Source organism: Erpetoichthys calabaricus, chromosome 5, assembly GCF_900747795.2.
Source record: "Erpetoichthys calabaricus chromosome 5, fErpCal1.3, whole genome shotgun sequence".
Lineage (NCBI taxonomy): Eukaryota > Metazoa > Chordata > Cladistia > Polypteriformes > Polypteridae > Erpetoichthys > Erpetoichthys calabaricus.
This window is the reverse complement of record NC_041398.2, coordinates 115,350,379-115,368,766: the sequence shown is the minus strand read 5'-3', so window position 1 is coordinate 115,368,766 and position 18,388 is coordinate 115,350,379. Positions and strand designations below refer to the sequence as shown.

At 34.9% G+C, this 18,388-nt stretch overlaps 1 protein-coding gene across 1 annotated transcript in view; it reads right to left on the bottom strand.

Moving 5' to 3' along the window:
• The window catches only part of rell1 (RELT like 1), a 97,460-nt gene that overhangs the window by 30,873 nt on the left and 48,199 nt on the right, over positions 1–18,388 (bottom strand). The window contains exons 3-4 of the mRNA XM_028801988.2: positions 15,309–15,383; positions 12,293–12,347 (exon numbers count right to left, since the gene is read on the bottom strand). Of these exons, the coding sequence (XP_028657821.2) occupies positions 12,293–12,347; positions 15,309–15,383 (130 nt within the window). The remainder of the gene's footprint in view (positions 1–12,292; positions 12,348–15,308; positions 15,384–18,388) is intronic.

The window sequence follows — 18,388 nt, the reverse complement described above, 5'->3', positions numbered from 1 at the left end:
TAATTTAGTTATTGTCAGTCATTCCAGAAGTTCTGAAGGGGTGCTTTCTCATTTCATACTCATTAGTTTATAGTTGTATTCTCAGTGTACCAATCTCTTTATCAGGTGAAACATCAATATTTATTATGTAAATATGTATTTATTGAATGTTCTGAAGAAACAAAAAATTCACCTTAACAGTGTCACGGGATGAAATATTGAGTTCCCCATAACTCATTTACAAGAAGTTAAAAGGGTATGGTTTTTAATTTTAATTAGATTCTATTTGTGGATGAGAGGACATGCTTCCTGTCTCCTTTACTGGCTTATAAGATCACTGTACGCAGATGTATGGGTGGTGCTGTTCCACTTGTTAATTTATTAGGAAAAAAGACCTAGGAGCTATTTTATTGTACTACTGGAGAGATGGGAGTACTTTCAACCTCAAATGAAAAAGATGTATTTTGTACACTGTCACATAAAAACAACAATATATACAAATTGAAATGAGTCATTTCTCATTTTTGGTGTTGCTTTACGTGAAAAGGTGAAAAGCATCTTAACACATTAAAAGGTGAGCAATATGCTTTTCCTGCACTGTGTCTACAAAGGACACAGAGAGATATATTTGTGAAATTAAAGCAGTTATAAAAATAACCAAATTATATCCAGTCCTATGCTTTTCTTATTTACGCTTTGCTGAAGATTCATACTTGTACTTGTTTTACACTCCACAAGACCACGTGATACCAGCTAGAATCTCTGCGTGTCTCACTGTAAATGAAATCCTCATCTCCTGGTCAGCTTGGCTGGTCTGTCTGTTCAGCTTCGTTCATTACCACGGTGAGCCACCAAGTTGGTGTGCAATCTTGTTGTGGTGATTGATGACTAGATGTCCTTCAGGAACCATGTCGCTACAGTTTCTCGGTCTTGCAGATTCACTCTATACAATATCCCCAAGATCTACCTAACTGTGTATGCAGAGCAACCCCTTGATCCTGGATTTATTCTTGTCACATTTGGACTACTACAACTCTCTCCTGGCAGGAGTAGCAGCATGTGTCACAAAGCCACTGCAGATGATTTAAAATGCAGAGGCACGTCTGTGCTCAATGTAGCGGCACATATTAAGTTCAAATCCTTAATGCTCACCCACAGAGTAGTCAATGGCTCAGAATTTATATACATGGAGACACTTTTGAGGTCCTTTGCTCCTTCTAGACTACTTGGGTCTGCTGAAAAAAAGTGTCTGGTTATGCCACTTCTGTGTGGTATTAAATCTCAGTCCTGACTCTTTTCAGAGGGTGGCATGGTGGCACTGTGGTAGCGCTGCTGCCTCGCAGTATGGAGACCTGGGTCCTCCCTGCATGGAGTTTGCACATTCTCCCTGTGTCTGCATGGGTTTCCTCCGGGTGCTCCAGTTTCCTCCCAGAGTCCAAAGACATGCAGGCTCTGTGCATTAGCGATCCTAAATTGTCCCTAGTGTGTGCTTGGTGTGTGGGTGTGTGTGCCCTGTGGTGGGCTGGCGCCCTGCCCCGGGTTTGTTCCTGCCTTGCACCCTGTGCTGGCTGGGATTGCCTCCAGCAGACCCCCGTGACCCTGTGTTAGGATATAGCGTGTTGGAAAATGACTGACTGACTCTCTTCATGTGTAGCTCCTAGCTATTGGAATAAGCTGCCCACCTCCATGTAGAATTCGGAGTCCCTCAATGTGCTAAAAATCATTTGAAGACTCTCTTGTTCAATGAATTTTTGTCTAACTGATATTGGCTGTTAGCTTTTATAACCTACAAAATTGTTACTTGTTTTTATTTTTGGTCTGAGCTCTTCACTTGTGGCTGTCAATTTGTAATCTTATTCTGTAACAGCTGTCTCCAAACAGCCCCCCAGAGTGATGATACTCTATTTTGTTGAACTCTTTTGTAAGTCACTCTGGATAAAAGCATCTGTTAAGCAAATAAATGTAAACATAAATGTAAACATTGCCATCTATGCTCTACATTAAGAATGCCACTTTTTATATTACATGTACATAAAGTAGCTAAAGGGGACATAATTTCTCTATCTTCCTTTCAAAACTTCTCTAGATCATTTTGTTATAAGAGGTATTCTGCAAAAGGATCTTTTTCCATTGAATGCATTGGCATGTACAAGTATTTTAGCCCAAGATTGTGTTTTCAAGGACATATGTAATCAGTACTTGAAATTTCTTCCTAGCATCTCATAATTCAGTAAAAAACAGAAACAGAATACAGTTAAAATGTACAGTTAAAGTACAAAGCACCAAACAAGGGGGAATAGAAAAAACAGAGAACAGACACTTAATAATGTAAAAAATATGAAAAATGTTAAACAACATTTATGATATTGGATATATAAGGTCTTATTAAGAAGCAGTAAAACAATCAGACTACCCTAGTTGTTAATAAAACATACTACTTGTGGTAAAATTTTCTTTTGAACCTCCTAGTATGGGCTGTGATAGTGTGGTAGCATAAACAAGATGTGGCTGTAATACGTCATTGGTTTTAGAATGAGAGAGTCTGGAATACCTATGAACAAAAGTGATGGTAGGACAAATCATTCATGCAGGAACCACAATCCTCTTAATGTGTTTTCAATCTGGGTTAAAGTTGCCATAGAACACAACAATGTCACCAGTCAAATACAGTGAAAAAAATTCATCCTGCATTTGATTAGGCATTTTTGAAAGTTAACACACATTTGTGCATTTTTCACTAAGAACAAAGAAAGTTTTTTGTCTTCCTGAACTACATATACAACTTCATTCCTATATGTAGTTTGCGATGACCGTTGTATTATCAGCAAATACCTTCACTGGTCTGTTCCAGTGGCTTTCTGTGACTGGAATTAAATGTAACAATTTACATTTTCAGTTTAGTACATCAAAGGTAAAAACCTCTGCTACCTTTAAAAAGAGATCTTTTAACTGAACAAAAATACATTGTTTAGCAACACTCAAAAGAACTATCTGTTATATGCAAAAATTAAACAGTTCCACTGATGTCAAAGGTACAAAGAAAGGAAAAAATTTTGCATATTAATCAGAAGGGAAATACTGCCACCCAGTGGGTACAAAGGGTACGCATATTAAATTGAGTGCATTTAAAATGGTTGATAGGACCAAAAAGTATAGATTGATCTACACCAGAAACCTGAAATGGTTTTACTAGATGGACTCTCCTGCAGATGCAACAGGTAGTTTCATATGTAAAAATGTTTAGTTAATTTAGATATAGTGGAAAAGATGCACAAGTTAGACAGCCACCAATTAGTTCACCAGTTCTGAGTAGACATCAGGACCTCCAGCTGTCATTAAAATCAAATTTTTCCAGTTTTCTAGGAGCACAACCAGGACCACAAAGTAAATGGGTCACAGTGAGAAAGGGATCCAATTCTTCAGAAAGTATATGTTATACAGTACATTAGCTCAGGCATTTTGACTCGGAATAGATATTTAGTACATAGAAGTTTGTTTGTTAATGCCAACAAAGTGCTGAAAATTGGTGATTCCATACTTTTCAATGTTAAGAATCCCTATCTATGAATATCCAGCTGTGAAAATTAAGTGGGTTTTTACATAAAAAAAGTCTGAATTTGCATAAGCCACCATAATATGAGGTGTTCGTAAGAAATGTAATGATATACCTCATAAGGTAGAAGTACATAATAAATTAGAATAGTTGCATCAAATATCTGGAATATTAAAACATGTGCTTCAGTTTAAATTTCTAAATAGTTTTGATTGTAATAGAAATGTGCATTTCTTACCTTCCTACAGAGATCCATAGATGGCTAGATCTCAAGATAAGGATAAAAAATAACATCATGTTCGTAACCACTGACCTTGAAATAGTCTAAAACAATACCCCAAAAGCTTATATTTGAAATTTGTCATTTTTAACCTTCTGAGGGTGGTGGCACTGAAGAGTTTTCAAACCATTGGTGATGATGCTGAAAATATTATCATATTCATAATTATCAACCTCAAAACATCATAAAACGAACTTCACATGCCTGTATTAAGTTAATTTTTTTCAGTTATCTGAAATGAAGTAACTTTGATTCTCTGTTCTGCATTAGGGGGTGAACCCTGGAGATGGTTGATATAGCTTGCACAACTTCATTTTTTTAAGACACATATTTTTTTTTTACTATTTTTCATATAGGTATAACTTCATGCATAAAATATGGTTAATAATTTGTCTTACATAAGTACACATCAAGATGAGTTCAACATTATATCATATGTGGGAGTTTTCTCATACCAGTGAATCAGAACGCAGACAAAAAAAAAAAAACTTGAATGATTTCAAAGCGTTGCTAAGAAATTCTTGTGAACGCAATAAACTAACAAAACTTGCTAATTGTGAAATTCCTAATTTCATATTATATTTTGACACAAATGAGATTTATTTTCAGAATATAGAAAGGTCTAAACATTTTAGCAGCTGACAGTCTCCACCATAAGCAAACGAGATCTTTTGTTTTATACTAAAATTTGGCAACGAACAACCTACTTTATTATTTATAGTATAGTTTGTGCACTGATTTATTCTCAAGTTCAGAAATTACCTTCTGCTACTGTCAATTACAAATAAAAACCACAACTATATATATATATATATATATCTCATGTCTTTCCTTTCACCGCCTTGCTCTGTAATTTGCAATTGATGATAGAACAGATATAATAGCAGATTTCAAAAATAAAACCTATAAAAATAGCCTTTGGTACACTTCCAGAATATTTGAATCTGATCCAAAATGTTCTTTAAAATTGAAGACCAATTCTTGATATACCATTTCTGTCTAAAGTTTTATAGAAAGCTGTAATCAGACAACTTGAATTTTACCATAAAAATTGTCTTAATGAGAAATTTAGACCAGAAGTCATACTTGTCATGGCCAAGACACTGCTTTAACTATGTTATTAATATTAATATGACACCATTATATTCTTTCAAACTTAAGTGTTGCTTTAAATACTACAGGGAGATTCACTCGAAAGAGGCCCCCAAATGTTCTGTAATAACTCTCACTAGGGCGAAGCAATCTGAACGAAACAACGTGCAATGTGCTCCTCTGTATATGGAGCATCAAACAAGCCGGGATGCCCCTGCATCAGAGCGATGAGGTAGGCGCCAGACAGCCGTTGCGACGTTTAACCTTCCTTTGCAACTTCTGGGTGCATACCACCCATACTACTTCACTCAGTCACTCGACTTTTCATCAGGATGATGGTGTACAGTATTGAGTAGCACATCTTTATGGTGTGAACCTATTGAGTCACCAATTCATTTAAGCAATGTCAGAGAATCTTGATATCAAAATCAACTGGATGATCGTGAGTTAACAGAAGGTTACTTCCAACAAGATGGAGCAATGTGTCACACAATGTGTCACAAGGAACATGGCAGAAATTGAGTCCTTCTTCGGCAACAGGGTAATTTCAAAAGAGCTTTGGCTATCACAGTCGCCGGATCTGTCACCACCAGACTTCTTCCTTTGGGGGTGTGCTCTGAAAATAATACTCCCTCATTCCTGTCCTCTGTTAGATAAGTTGTCCCTCAGGTTTCTACTCCAAAAACAGAAAATTATACTTCATTTGAATACTAACACCCAGTTGTATATATCATTTAAATTATATTATTAATCAATTATCAATTATATTGATTAACTGCTTTAATAATATATAAGGATGGATGAATGTTAATTTCTCCCTGAATTGAGAAAAAAAAGGTTTCTTTTAAGGGGTGATAATTCTGTGAACATTAAGTTAAAACTAAACACTAATAAATGGCTTGAATTTCATGGAAGCCATCTCTAATTCAGGTATTATCTCTGACAAAGATTAAACTTTCATTCATTACATTTCTGAGCCTTCTAAAACTTCTCTCCAGATTATACACATTACAAAATCAAGGTTGCTTTTGAAGCGTCAGAATCTTGAAAAAATAAGTTACTTTGTCTCAAACAGAAATGACTAATGTATTACTTTATGTTTAAACAATTTACTTACTACTGTGCATTTATTTTAAAAATACAACAGCAAGGGTCACAACTACACCAAGGAAGTATGATCATGTGACAGCAGTTCTTAACTGTAGGTCAGTAAGTTATTTAAGTTTAGGTTGCAAGAGGTTTAGGTCTTCTATATCTTACAGTACTTATTAAACTCCAGTGAATTCCTTGTGCTTTAAAGGTGTAGGGGCCTCATGTACAGACAAAATGGGAAATGTGTGTACACAAAAAAAATCCAGATGCATAAAAGTGTGCCTATGCCAAGTTCCACACACTTCCCCTTTATAAATCCCAATTAACGTGAAATTTAATGCATGTGCATGCACCTACAGCCCCACCCTGACTCCTCTCAGAATTCTGCATATTTGAATATGCAAATTAATATAAAAAACTCCTTCCATTCAGTGTTTTGTTAAAAGACAATGGCAAAGGCTGATGGAAAAATGAAGAATTTTAGCAGATGTGAAGTTGAGGTAAGGAAAAAAAAATACTATTTGTTGGCTTAAGCAGTGGTATAAGCAACAAAAGGAAGTGATACAGCATGGCAGAGACACTCGAAAGTTCAAGTTCAGAAAGTCACACAGTGCCCAAAATGAAAAGCAAGTGGTCAGATATCAAAGTCGATGTGAAAAGTGAGTTGCAGCACACCATCTGTTTATTCTGTTTCAGAGAATATTGCAAAATCTGACTCCCATGCCAAGGATGTGACTCCAGGTGCTGCGCTGCCCAGCATATCTTCAGGGCCTGGCTGCGCACACACCTCTGCCATGGAAACCGCTGACTGACCATCTGACTGTGTGCTGATAGACGCTGTTCTGGAGTCACATAATGCAATAGTGGATGCTGTAAAGGATGTGGCCAATGAACTAAGGCATATAAGGGATGTACTATGTGATGCTGACCACAAATTAAGTGAATTGGTTAAAAAAATAAATGCTGCATCTGATTACCTGTTTTTACATTCTGTAAATTACATTCAAACAAAGTTGTAATGGTAATCGTTTGGTGGGTCAGGGTTGGGTTCATCATAGCATCTCTCTTCAGGTACAGGCAAGCCACGGTTGTGTGCCACATTATGCAGCACAGTACACGCTTGCACAATGCTACACACTTTCTGTGCACTATAGAGCAGCACATTAATTGAGTGTAAATGCTTTCTATTCACAAATGCAAATTACTTCTCTGAAAGTGCCTTATAGTGTGGAGTCAGCACCAAGCACCACAACTGATCAATTCTCTGCTTTATACATGGCTCTTTAAGGTGACTTGCTATCCTTAAAAAGACTGCTTGCCTTTTGCCGCACTAATTGGAAAAAGCACCTGTGACTGTGAGGAGTTGCCGTTTTTATAAGATCTCCTGCTATAAATGATGTAATGCCAGCTCATTCTGATGCAACTTGTCCAGTGCTGTTGTAATACCAATGTGTGTGCAGTTGATCTCTCTGATTACATTTGGAAAAGCAGATGTTGCTGCGAAATGCGCTTTGATTTTTCCCAGTTTAACCACAGTGTAAGGAAATCTTAACTATCTGCATGACAAGCGAACAATACCATCCTATACAGCTAGCATGGTGTGACTCTGTGATGTTTGTGAAATACCTGATTGGTCAACAAGTTCACATAGGAAAGCTCCTGTGGCTAAAAACCCAAGAGTGTATAAAACTTGCAAAAGAGCAGGTAGAGCACAATTCCTCAAAGTCTGCCTTTGTAAAATTGGCACCAGTTCAGCACACAGCTCCAAGAGCATAGCTCTTAGAAATCGAAATCGACTTAGAAGCCAGTCATAATCTATAAATATGCTCTCTAATTCTTCCATTTGCGATGTCTTCTAACAATGCTAAAGCAGCCATGGTGCTTGGAATTGTTTGGACATTCCATGCACCATTATACTATTACAGAATGATTTCAATCAAGTGAATTACATTTGTAAATGATATACAGTTAATTTTGGTGTAATTGATAATGCCCGCGCCATGGATGCGAATATGTAAAAGAAAGGGAAACAACACAGAGTCAGTAGCATTGCTTTTGATGTTGGGTGTCGCCAGTTTGCAAAACCAAGCAGAAAAGTGCATACGCAAGGTACGGGGCCACTGTGAAAATGTGCATGGCTTTACACCAAGTTTAGTTTTTATACATCTCAAAGTGAGCATGGAAACGGGCGTATGCAACATTTTTGTGTGTATGCACCATTTATACTTGAGGCCTCAGGTCTTCTTAATATTCTGAAAATAAATAGGACAAATATAGGAAGTACTACAGCCAGTATTTTTTCATTAACAAAAACAAAACATGTTATTAACAAAAAAAAAAATCATTTCATTAATGAAATGAAAAAAACTGTCTGAAAACTACAACTAAATGAAAATGAGAAAGTATAAATGAAAACAATAATAGTTTTTGTATTCTTGAACTTCAAAACATTTATGCTTGTGCATAATACTGCATGTGTCCTGTCTTCTTCTATGTTATTACATTCAGTTATTAAATTTCTATAATTTTTGTGTTCATCAATAAACTATTATTATTATTGTACCTGTTTCTTTAGAATGAGCGCGTTTCAGTTACCTTGGTATACTGTAAGTCTAACAGACATAAACCCTTTCTACTGCGAAAAGAAAGACGAAGTGGAAGCCTTATTAAATTATTTAATGAATTACTGAAATTGAAGAGCTCAGTTCCAAAATCAGTACAAAAGATAAATTTTGAAGATAAATAGGAAAATCTGGGTCTGTAAGCAGATTTTGAAACTAAATCCCTAAAACTATAGCGCTACACTGTTGCAATTAGCAGGTTTTGAAGCTCAAACATATTTTCGGCGCATGACCAACTGCATGAAAAGTCACAATCACGTGTTCATTAAATTTTACCAAAAGGTGTAATTAGCAGATTTTGGAACTCACATCTTCAATTACAAATGGCAAAACTGATAATTATTTAATCGATTTACATTAATCATTCAATTCTATTTCTTACATTATTACATAATTTTCCTACATTTATTTGGTGTCCTTGGGTGGGCATTTTACTGATTTTTTTCTAATTTTAAAAAAAAAATTTTATTCATTACTAGCATTTCCAAAGGTAATATCAATAATAAATTAACTGACTGATTAATATCCATCAATCATTTTTTCTTCTCACACCATATGTATTTCCTACGGAGGACCCATAAAAAAATGTAACAGTTTAATTTTAACCCAGTTATTTGCCATAGATAATATTTTGAAACAGGTTGTCTAGTGGTGCAGCTTGTAGCATTCTGCCCAATGGGAAGACTTCTTGTAGTATTTGTAGCCTACATGTAGCTGTACGGAACTTGCAATACAGAGATAAAACTTTGTTAAAATGTTAGTTATATGTTGCTTATTTAGTGAATGACCAGAGATGTTGCTGTAAAAAGTATATGATGGAAATATGCTTACAGAAATGCACTACTTACATGGCAAAACTTTCATCTTTTTTTCTGGTTTTACTGTCATTAACACAGTTCAATGAGCGCTTTCAACAGTATTTTAAAAAATAACCAAAGTAAGAATTCTCTGAAAAAAATACACTTTCAAAGTCTGGTTTTCCTAACATAATCAGAGCACTTTACTGTATTCATAGCATCACCAAATATAATGAATAAATATAACAGAAGAGAATATATATGTCCAGTGATCTTACTGGTCCAAGGAAATCCCACAACTAAAACAAAAAGTGTTTTTGAAATTAAAAAGACATTTCCTTAAAAATATTGAACGGTAAAGTAACAAGTGACAACAAAGCATACTAGTTATTTGATTTTTGCATTTTTGATTACACTGGAAACTTTGAAGTACGACTTTATTAAAAGAAAACTGGGCTCTATCACAGATAGTAAAATTATATATTTCATGTATTCACATATTAAATTGACTGGTAGGCAATATACAATTTGGCGAATACAAAGAAAACTGTGTTTTTAGATTTCTAAAACTGTGTCTTTGTGGACATTTTTGGGTAAGTAAAAAAAAAAAAAAAAAAAAATCGAACATGAGCGGCAGTAGGCTTTGCGCCCTACGGACCAATTACCTGAACTATTTTATAACATTTCAATAATTATTTACCACTCTGATGCTGATCATTCTAATCTTAAATTAGGTCACTGCAATAGCTATTGACCAGAAGATTTTAATTGCAGAATTACGGTATTTGAGGGTTCCTCTAGAGTGTCTCTTTCTCTTGCACAGTTTGGCTCAAAGACTAATCTGTACATCATCATCTCATTACAGGCTTAAGTTTCGAGTTTTGTATTTTTCCATCCAGCCGTTTTAGCGTTAGACCATCCTCAATAAACTGTGACACACACACACCCATCATCGAGATATTGATGTTTTCAGTATCGGTGTAGAAACGTCGAGATTTGTCAAAAACCGGAGATGAACATTTTTGACCAATCTAAAGCTTTTGCTCCTCCCCCATAGATGATGGGTTATGGTGGGGGAGGGCGCAAAGCAATAACAAAAAGTGATAAAATTAAAAAAAGCTGTAATGTCTAAAACTAGTAAATTATAAAAAATCTTAAAGTAAATACAAACGAAAACTGCAAAATATCTTAAAACTAGAAAACCACTACCTTTAGTAGAATAAGCTACTTAAACTATGGAATAAATTTTGCATACTGACAGCATAGAAACTCTGTACTTCTCAGTCTCCGCATTTAAATCAAGATTGGAGACATCTCATTTTTTCTTAGAGCTGCTGCTGATATTGTTTCATTTTACTCTCTTATAATTACATTTTAATTTCTCATCCACATTGGCACTTGTACTGCTTGTGTTGACACATGCCACATTTTTTCATATTATAAGTTTAATTACTGTATATAGTACTATGCTTTGATCATAGAAGGAAGTGTGCTTAATAAGAATAAACTAAAGCAAACTGAAAGTGAATTAAATAAATGCATATGTGTGTAACTGATTTTTGATCACACTGAATATTTTGCTATGTTTTGCTAAGTTCTATCTTGCTTAATCAACTGATTGGTCCTGAACTACTGAAAACATACAAACTTCGCATCACTGTGATCAAACTACAGTGGAACCTCGGTTTGCGAGCATAATTCGTTCCAGAAACGTGCTCTTAGTCCAAAGCACTCGTATATCAAAGTGAATTTACCCATAAGAAATAATGGAAACTCAGATGATTTGTTCCACAACCCAAAATTATTCATATAAAAATGATTAATAAAAAATATAAAGTAAAAATAAAAAATATAAAGTAAAAATACATAAAATAAATTAACCTGCACTTTACCTTTGAAAAGAATCATGGATGGTGTGAGTGAGTTTCTAAACCCTTGTGGGATGCCACCCAACGGGACGACACGCGGAAGAACGTCCCAAAGCAATCGCAGTCTCCCAGCGCTGTAGCAGTTCGCCGTAAAAGCGAATCCGAAAAGATCGCAGACATGCTATAAGTGCCTGCCATCAATGGGTGATACAAGGAATTAGGAACATTATAAATGTGCAGGGCCCTACCTGACTGCTGTGTCTGTTTCAAGCTGAATAAAGCTGTTGTTGCTAAAGTACTGAGACTCAGCTTTGTGTTTTAGTGTGCAAGACGGGGACTCACACGTCACAGCACACACGCGCACGCGAGCGAGCACACACACATACTCACACAAGCGCGCGTGCACACACCGTCACAATGCTAATGCTGTAGTAAACAGTATACGCTCGTACGGGTGTTTACTATGAGTGAGGCACGCTGACTCAGACGGAGAATAGGAGACGATTGCCCACAATCCAGCAGCGAGAGAGAAAAGAACTATCAGCTCAGTTGTGATCACATGACGCTCAGCAGACAAAGAGTATACATACTACTCGTACTGCAAGACCTCGCTCGTTTATCAAGTCAAAATTTATTAAAAATTTTTGCTCGTCTTGTAAAACACTCGTAAATCAAGTTACTCGCAAGTTACTCGCAAACCAAGGTTCCACTGTATATAAATGTCAGAATATAGTATTTCAAAACTTTTATGTCTGCAGAGGGAAGAACAAATGGAACATTCTGAAGCTAACTTTCTATCAGGCGGTCAGAGACTAATAAATGAAGAAATATATTATCAATAAATTAAGTAACTTTCTCAATAAATAAAAGTAAAACTCTATAATAATAAAGATACAAATTTCACACAAATTGAGAAATAAACTATATGATTTGGTCTGATAATGAATATATCTATTTTTAAATAAAAATTGCACCTCAAAATTAAAAAATAATTAAATTGACTGTCTTACCTTTCGGGATCTATGCTGGTGTCAAGGACCATAGCTTTTAAGGCTTCAGAATTAGCTTTAAATAAATAATAATTATCATTAGCATATTTAGATATAATATATTGTGTTCAATAAAAATGTACCTCTTACATAGCAATCAAAACAACAGAGAGTTGAAAAGACAAAATAACATAAAATGAAAGAGTATAACAAATCACTAAGCTGAGTGACAAAGGATAAAATCAAAAATTAAAAGGAACTTGCTAAACAAGCACAAATGTTCAAGTAGGTAGTGTCTTGCACTCCACTATGGATACGTTACGTAATGAATAGCACACGTCATTGTGTGTGTGTGGGGCAGAGACATGTACATATGAACATATGTCTGATAATAAGCTGACTGACTGCCATGGAGTCATCTCTGGGTGGTGACCATCTTGAAAGTGAGATGACCATCAGTATGATTATAAGATGAAGAAACAAAATATTGGAAATGAAAACTGCATGGACCCGAAAGGAAAAAAAGGAGAAGGTGAGAATGTAGAGTAAGGTCTATAGAATATCAAGGGTCAAATAAGTTTTGTTACAGGACATGGTATAAAAGAATTTTCTTTTAAGGGGCATTTTTCCTTCAATGACTGAAATCTAGTAACATTTTATAAATAGTTACGGGAATTTTGAGAAATACAAAATACATTTTACAGATTAGTGAATTTTTTAGTCTCACCGATAGCAGAAAATGGAATTGTGCACAGTGTAGATTCAACTTTGTTACATTTTATGTGTAAAAAAAAACATGTTTGAATGAAATTTCAATATGGAAAGTTCTGGTGAACTTCTTCATAGGAAAATATTGCAGAGGTGAACCTTTATTACATCAGCAAAATAGTGGGCATTTCAGGAATATTCCATATGGACAAGTTCATTGTTAATCTTCATTATTGTCAGCCATTCTAATGTAACATTTTAGCTAAACTAACTGATTCATAAACTATTACCAAAGAGGTTAAGCATCACTCACCACAAGCAGGAATGTGATCATTCGACTGATGCCTGTAAGTGCCCACCCCCACCTTTTTTGTTTTAGCAGCCCCTCCCAAAACTGCCAGCAGTGTGAAATCTAGTGCTGCTGTGAGGGAAAGCTAGGTAAGGTTTGTAGGAAGTTTCAAGTATTTTTTAATGTCATAGAGTCGTACTGGCATTTATATAGAGTACATTGAAACTCTTAATTGCACGCGATAATCAAAATGTAACCAGCACTAACTTCTATTTTGGGCCAATCTAACTTTTACTTTTCAGCAGATGACAGAGTGAGCTGTTGAACAGTTATGGTACATAACTATAGTTACTTTTGCTGTTGGTATAGTGTATTGTAATTGTCCTGGAGCTAACTATTAGGTTCTTAACTGTGAGTTGGCTACTGCGTTGTTTCTTTAAGATTTTTGAAATTTCACACTGAACTGAAGCAGAAGTCAAATATTCAAAGAACATTTATTTTTAAGAAATAAAACAAATTTATGAATGTATTACATAAGTAAAAATGCAATACTTGAAATAAATTCCTTACAAACTTTATTATATGTAAAACATAATACTTCATAAGATAATATTACAAAAATAAGTTTAAAAAAATTAACCATTACATTAATAACTCCAAATATTCGAATGGTGGCACAACAAAAGCATACAGGACAAAACGATGCTGACAAAAGTGATGAGGGAAAATGCACACAGTGACAAATATTCTGAAAATTTGTATATACTGAAATGTCCTTAAAAAGAATATAGTCATGCTCTAAATTGACTGCAGTTAGTTCAAGCTCTGATAAGGATGGCATTTGGGAAACTAACATTAATAGGCATGTCAAAAGTGGCATTTTAGGATGTGGGCTCCAGTAAGACCTTTCTCTTGCGACTCTAGATGCGTCATAAATAGATGTCTAAATCACAAGAACAATAATTCTGGACCTATCAGATTTTCATACAGAGAGATACATTCAGAATTACATAACTACATTTAAAATATGGTAGAATTTCAAACTTTGACGGGTCAACAGGAAATATCCCTAAATTATGTTTTGCAACAATGCTGGCTAAATAATTTATGTAAACTTTAAAATCCAATCTACATCAGGAAAAATGATAAAGTAAAATATATACTGTGGCACATATTTCTGCTGTACACGGTCTATATGGATTATATAGCCGACCCTTAACTGGTCATACAACAAAACATAAAGTTTACGAATGCGAGTGTTTACAATCAGTCAGGTACGAGAGGGAGAAGTGGTAACAAGCATAACATTAGAATGAACTATTACTATTGCTAATATTACATATAATTTTGGAACCAATGTTTGCATCCATCCTTGTGTTTTTTATTTTATGGGCATTTTTGCCCTTTGAGCCAGTTATCTCTGACACTGTTGCAAACAATTATGATGAATGCAATCAAAGCAAAAGCAATTCCATTTCAATTGAAGAGGTAGAACAGCAAAGTTAATGGTTCATGGTTAACAGCTGAAATGGTTTAAAAATCTCAAATATATGGACACTTACTATAAATCATGGGAGACTGAAAATGTGAAAAGGCAATCAAAAAAACACTTCTGGTACAAGCATCAACAAAACCACAATGGGATGAAATCATAAAGATGATGCTATAAAATGGGAAGAGTCAGCTGGAAAGCCAGGTGAAGAAAAAATTGACGTGCATAATTTTAAGACAAACACATTCGATTAGAAAGGTTCTAGAAGGTAGAACATAAGGAAGAACAAAATGAATGCAGAAGATTAAAACATATTCTGGAAAATTAATCATGCAACAACAAGTAGAAAATCAGAAGTTACAGATGTAGACATTAACAGCCCACTAAAGACAAATTCTGACAAAAGACAGTAATATACCATACTTGTAATGTAATTAGCTGAAAAAACTACTTGAGAAGTGAGTACAAATAATCTAATCCACAAATATGGTGTCAACACTATTCGTTAAAAAGCTGTTTTGAATGACAGCAGCTCACAGTTAACATACCTTCATTTTTCATGATGAAGTGCACAATGTGTCCCACTGTGTCAGTATTACTGTCATTCAAAGTATCATTTGGCTCTGTAGAATAAAAAGCAATGACAGACAAAAATTAAATCAAATACATTAATTCAAGAGATCAGTATTAAACAGTCCTAAACAAAACTTTTCATTGAATTAACCCTTAAATAATAGCAACTTTTTGCCAAAATGTATATACTCCTCAAAATGAATGGCAATATATTGTTAACACAATTTAAAAGTACAAGCATTGTTTTTTGCTGGAACTAGGCGCTCTACTATACACAATGTCGTGTTACTGTCCAGCGACTAGGTCTTACAAATTTTTTTGCAACAATCCTTGAGCAATGCACTGACAACAAGAATCAGGATGCCTACTGGATACGCTTATTGAAAGGGAGAATACAATGAAGTCATCAAGGGACTTTTTTCCCCATTTAAAAATAAAAACCCTCTTCTTTATCATCTTACAGAAGGCTGTGTTTCACCAATGACAACGATGACAGTTTTCGAGAAAAAAATAACACATCCAGGGTGTTCCCAGAAGTGGTGTGTGAAGACAGTAAAATATAAAAATTAGGTTAGCACTGTGTGTGAAATCATTTGATGTACATCTTGCCTGAAGAAGGGGCCTGAGTTGCCTTGAAAGCTTGCATATTGTAATCTTTTTAGTTAGTCAATAAAAGGTGTCATTTTGCTTGACTTCTCACTACATTCATAATGGCTAACACGGTACAACACCCTAGTACTACACACTAAGTGGAGAAATTCAAAAACTTCAATTACACTTTAACATGACCCCTTTTTTCTATGTGCTGGAATACATAATTTTTAATAAAACAATTGTAAACTGCATTTGTTTTATTAATATAATTCTTTTTTATGCTATTGTGAAAACCAAAATGAACCCAAATGCTCAGCTTAACCATGATTGAGGCATTTTGCATCAAAATGTTTCTGGTTTAAAATCTATACAACTATACTAACATTGGCAGTTGACATCACTCCTCTTATACCAGTACAGAAAAATGATACTAACACTGTCACTTGCTGTCACTCCTCTCACGTCAGTGCAGAAAAATTGTTTATACAAAAAAAAAAAAAAGTTGAATGTGGTATCTAGTAAATTTCTGGAATGCATTTTATTATGCATGAACCATAATGTATAAATCAAAATTTATATACTTTCCTCAGTGCATCTATGATACACTGCAATCTAAATTTCCCCTTATGATTATTAAAGTGTATTTAGTCTAATCTAATTGAAGTATACTGATATATGTATACTAACACTACATTATCTCTCTAACACACACCCGATGAGTACATGTTTCAAGTGCACATGGTTGGTCTCTTGACAGGCAAGTCAATGGATTCTTTAAATTCTCAAGGGTGGTTAAGGATTTCAGAAACATCTCTTAAGTAAATGCAGTACAAATTTTAGTCCTAACTACATTCATTTCAAATATTTTACCTGGAAAGCAAAATTTAGTATGTCTGATGGATTCTCCTTGCAGTAAAAATAAAGTGATTGTAGACTGGAAGCTGTTGGGAACACTGAAAATGTTCTGAATGAAATATGTATACCCTTTTAATTTAGTACAACTCTCATTTGAAACATTTTCCGATAAAGGGTGAAAAAAATTATATTCTGTAAATACAAACACGGAATATGTCAAAAGGTGTTCAGAAATGCCTAAAACATGTAAATCTTAAAATATAAAACTTCTAATGATATGCACTCTTATACAGGGTGACACAGAATAACGGGAATTTTTGAAATGCGTATTGGTAGCCATTAGCAGGTGGTAGCACTGCGGGTTAGTGACATTTAGCAAGTAAACACTCCGCCATTTTAGTAATCATGGATCAGTGGAACGGACAACAGCGTGCGTTAGCCATAAAAATGTTTTATAAAAACAATGATAGTTTGGAAGCTGCGCAGAGGGAGTTTCGACATTTTTATAATTTAGGACGTCATGGTGTCGTTCCGTCAAAACACGTGATAAAAGGTTGGATTAATAAGTTTGAAGAGACTGGATCTGCCCTAAAGAATAAACCTGGTTTCAACAGGATGGAGCGACATCACACACTACACGGCAATCAATGGAAGCTGTGCGAGAATTGTTCGGTAACCGTGTGATCTCAATATTCGGTAACATTCCCTGGCCCCCTAGATCGCCAGATTTATCCGTTTGTGATTTTTTCTTGTGGGGCTACCTCAAGAGTAAAGTGTACACGACTCGACCAAGAACCCTGGATGAGTTAAAACAGAGAATTCGGGATGAAATTCACAGTATCCCAGCTGAGATGTTACAGCGGTCAATGAAGAATCTCAACAGCAGATTTCAAGAATGCATTCGTTTAGGAGGACGCCATCTAAAAGACTTAATTTTTAAAAAATGATAAATTCTATCCATTTTTCGTAAATGGCAAATTTTAAGGTTTCAATTACTATGAATAAAATTTATTTCTTTTATCACTTCTAGTTTTACTGGATTGTAAAAAAGTTCCTGTTTTTTTGTGTCACCCTGTACTAGGAACTAAGAAAGGAGACAGAGAGAGTAGCTTATTCTTGCTATATAAAATTCTACATTTTCACAACCTGATATTTCTGCAGGTACCCTTATGAAAATAATTTGATTGTTTTTCTCTTGTCCTCACACATAACAGCAATGCTACTGTAGTTGCCCAGGCTAAACAGAATGTTATTTTCTTATCTTACCACTTGGGATGCTGGTGTGTATGCTCTTGTACTTTCCTTATGCAGAAAGATTTCCTCCAGGAAGCGAAGTTTCATCCCATTGTCAACACCATACTGCTACACTGAATAGTAACTACAAATTATCCTTGTGTACATTGAAGGCACACTCTCTTCTTTATTCTGGCTCTTTCAATTAAGTGACAAATAAAGCTATAACAGCAAGAAATGAATGAATAATATGTGCTATATGTATGTTTAAATAATATTAATAAATGGTCAACTATTAAAATGATCAATTTGAATAAATTACATTTATTATGTCAAATGTAGCCCATGTCCCCACCACAAACTATTTACTGGT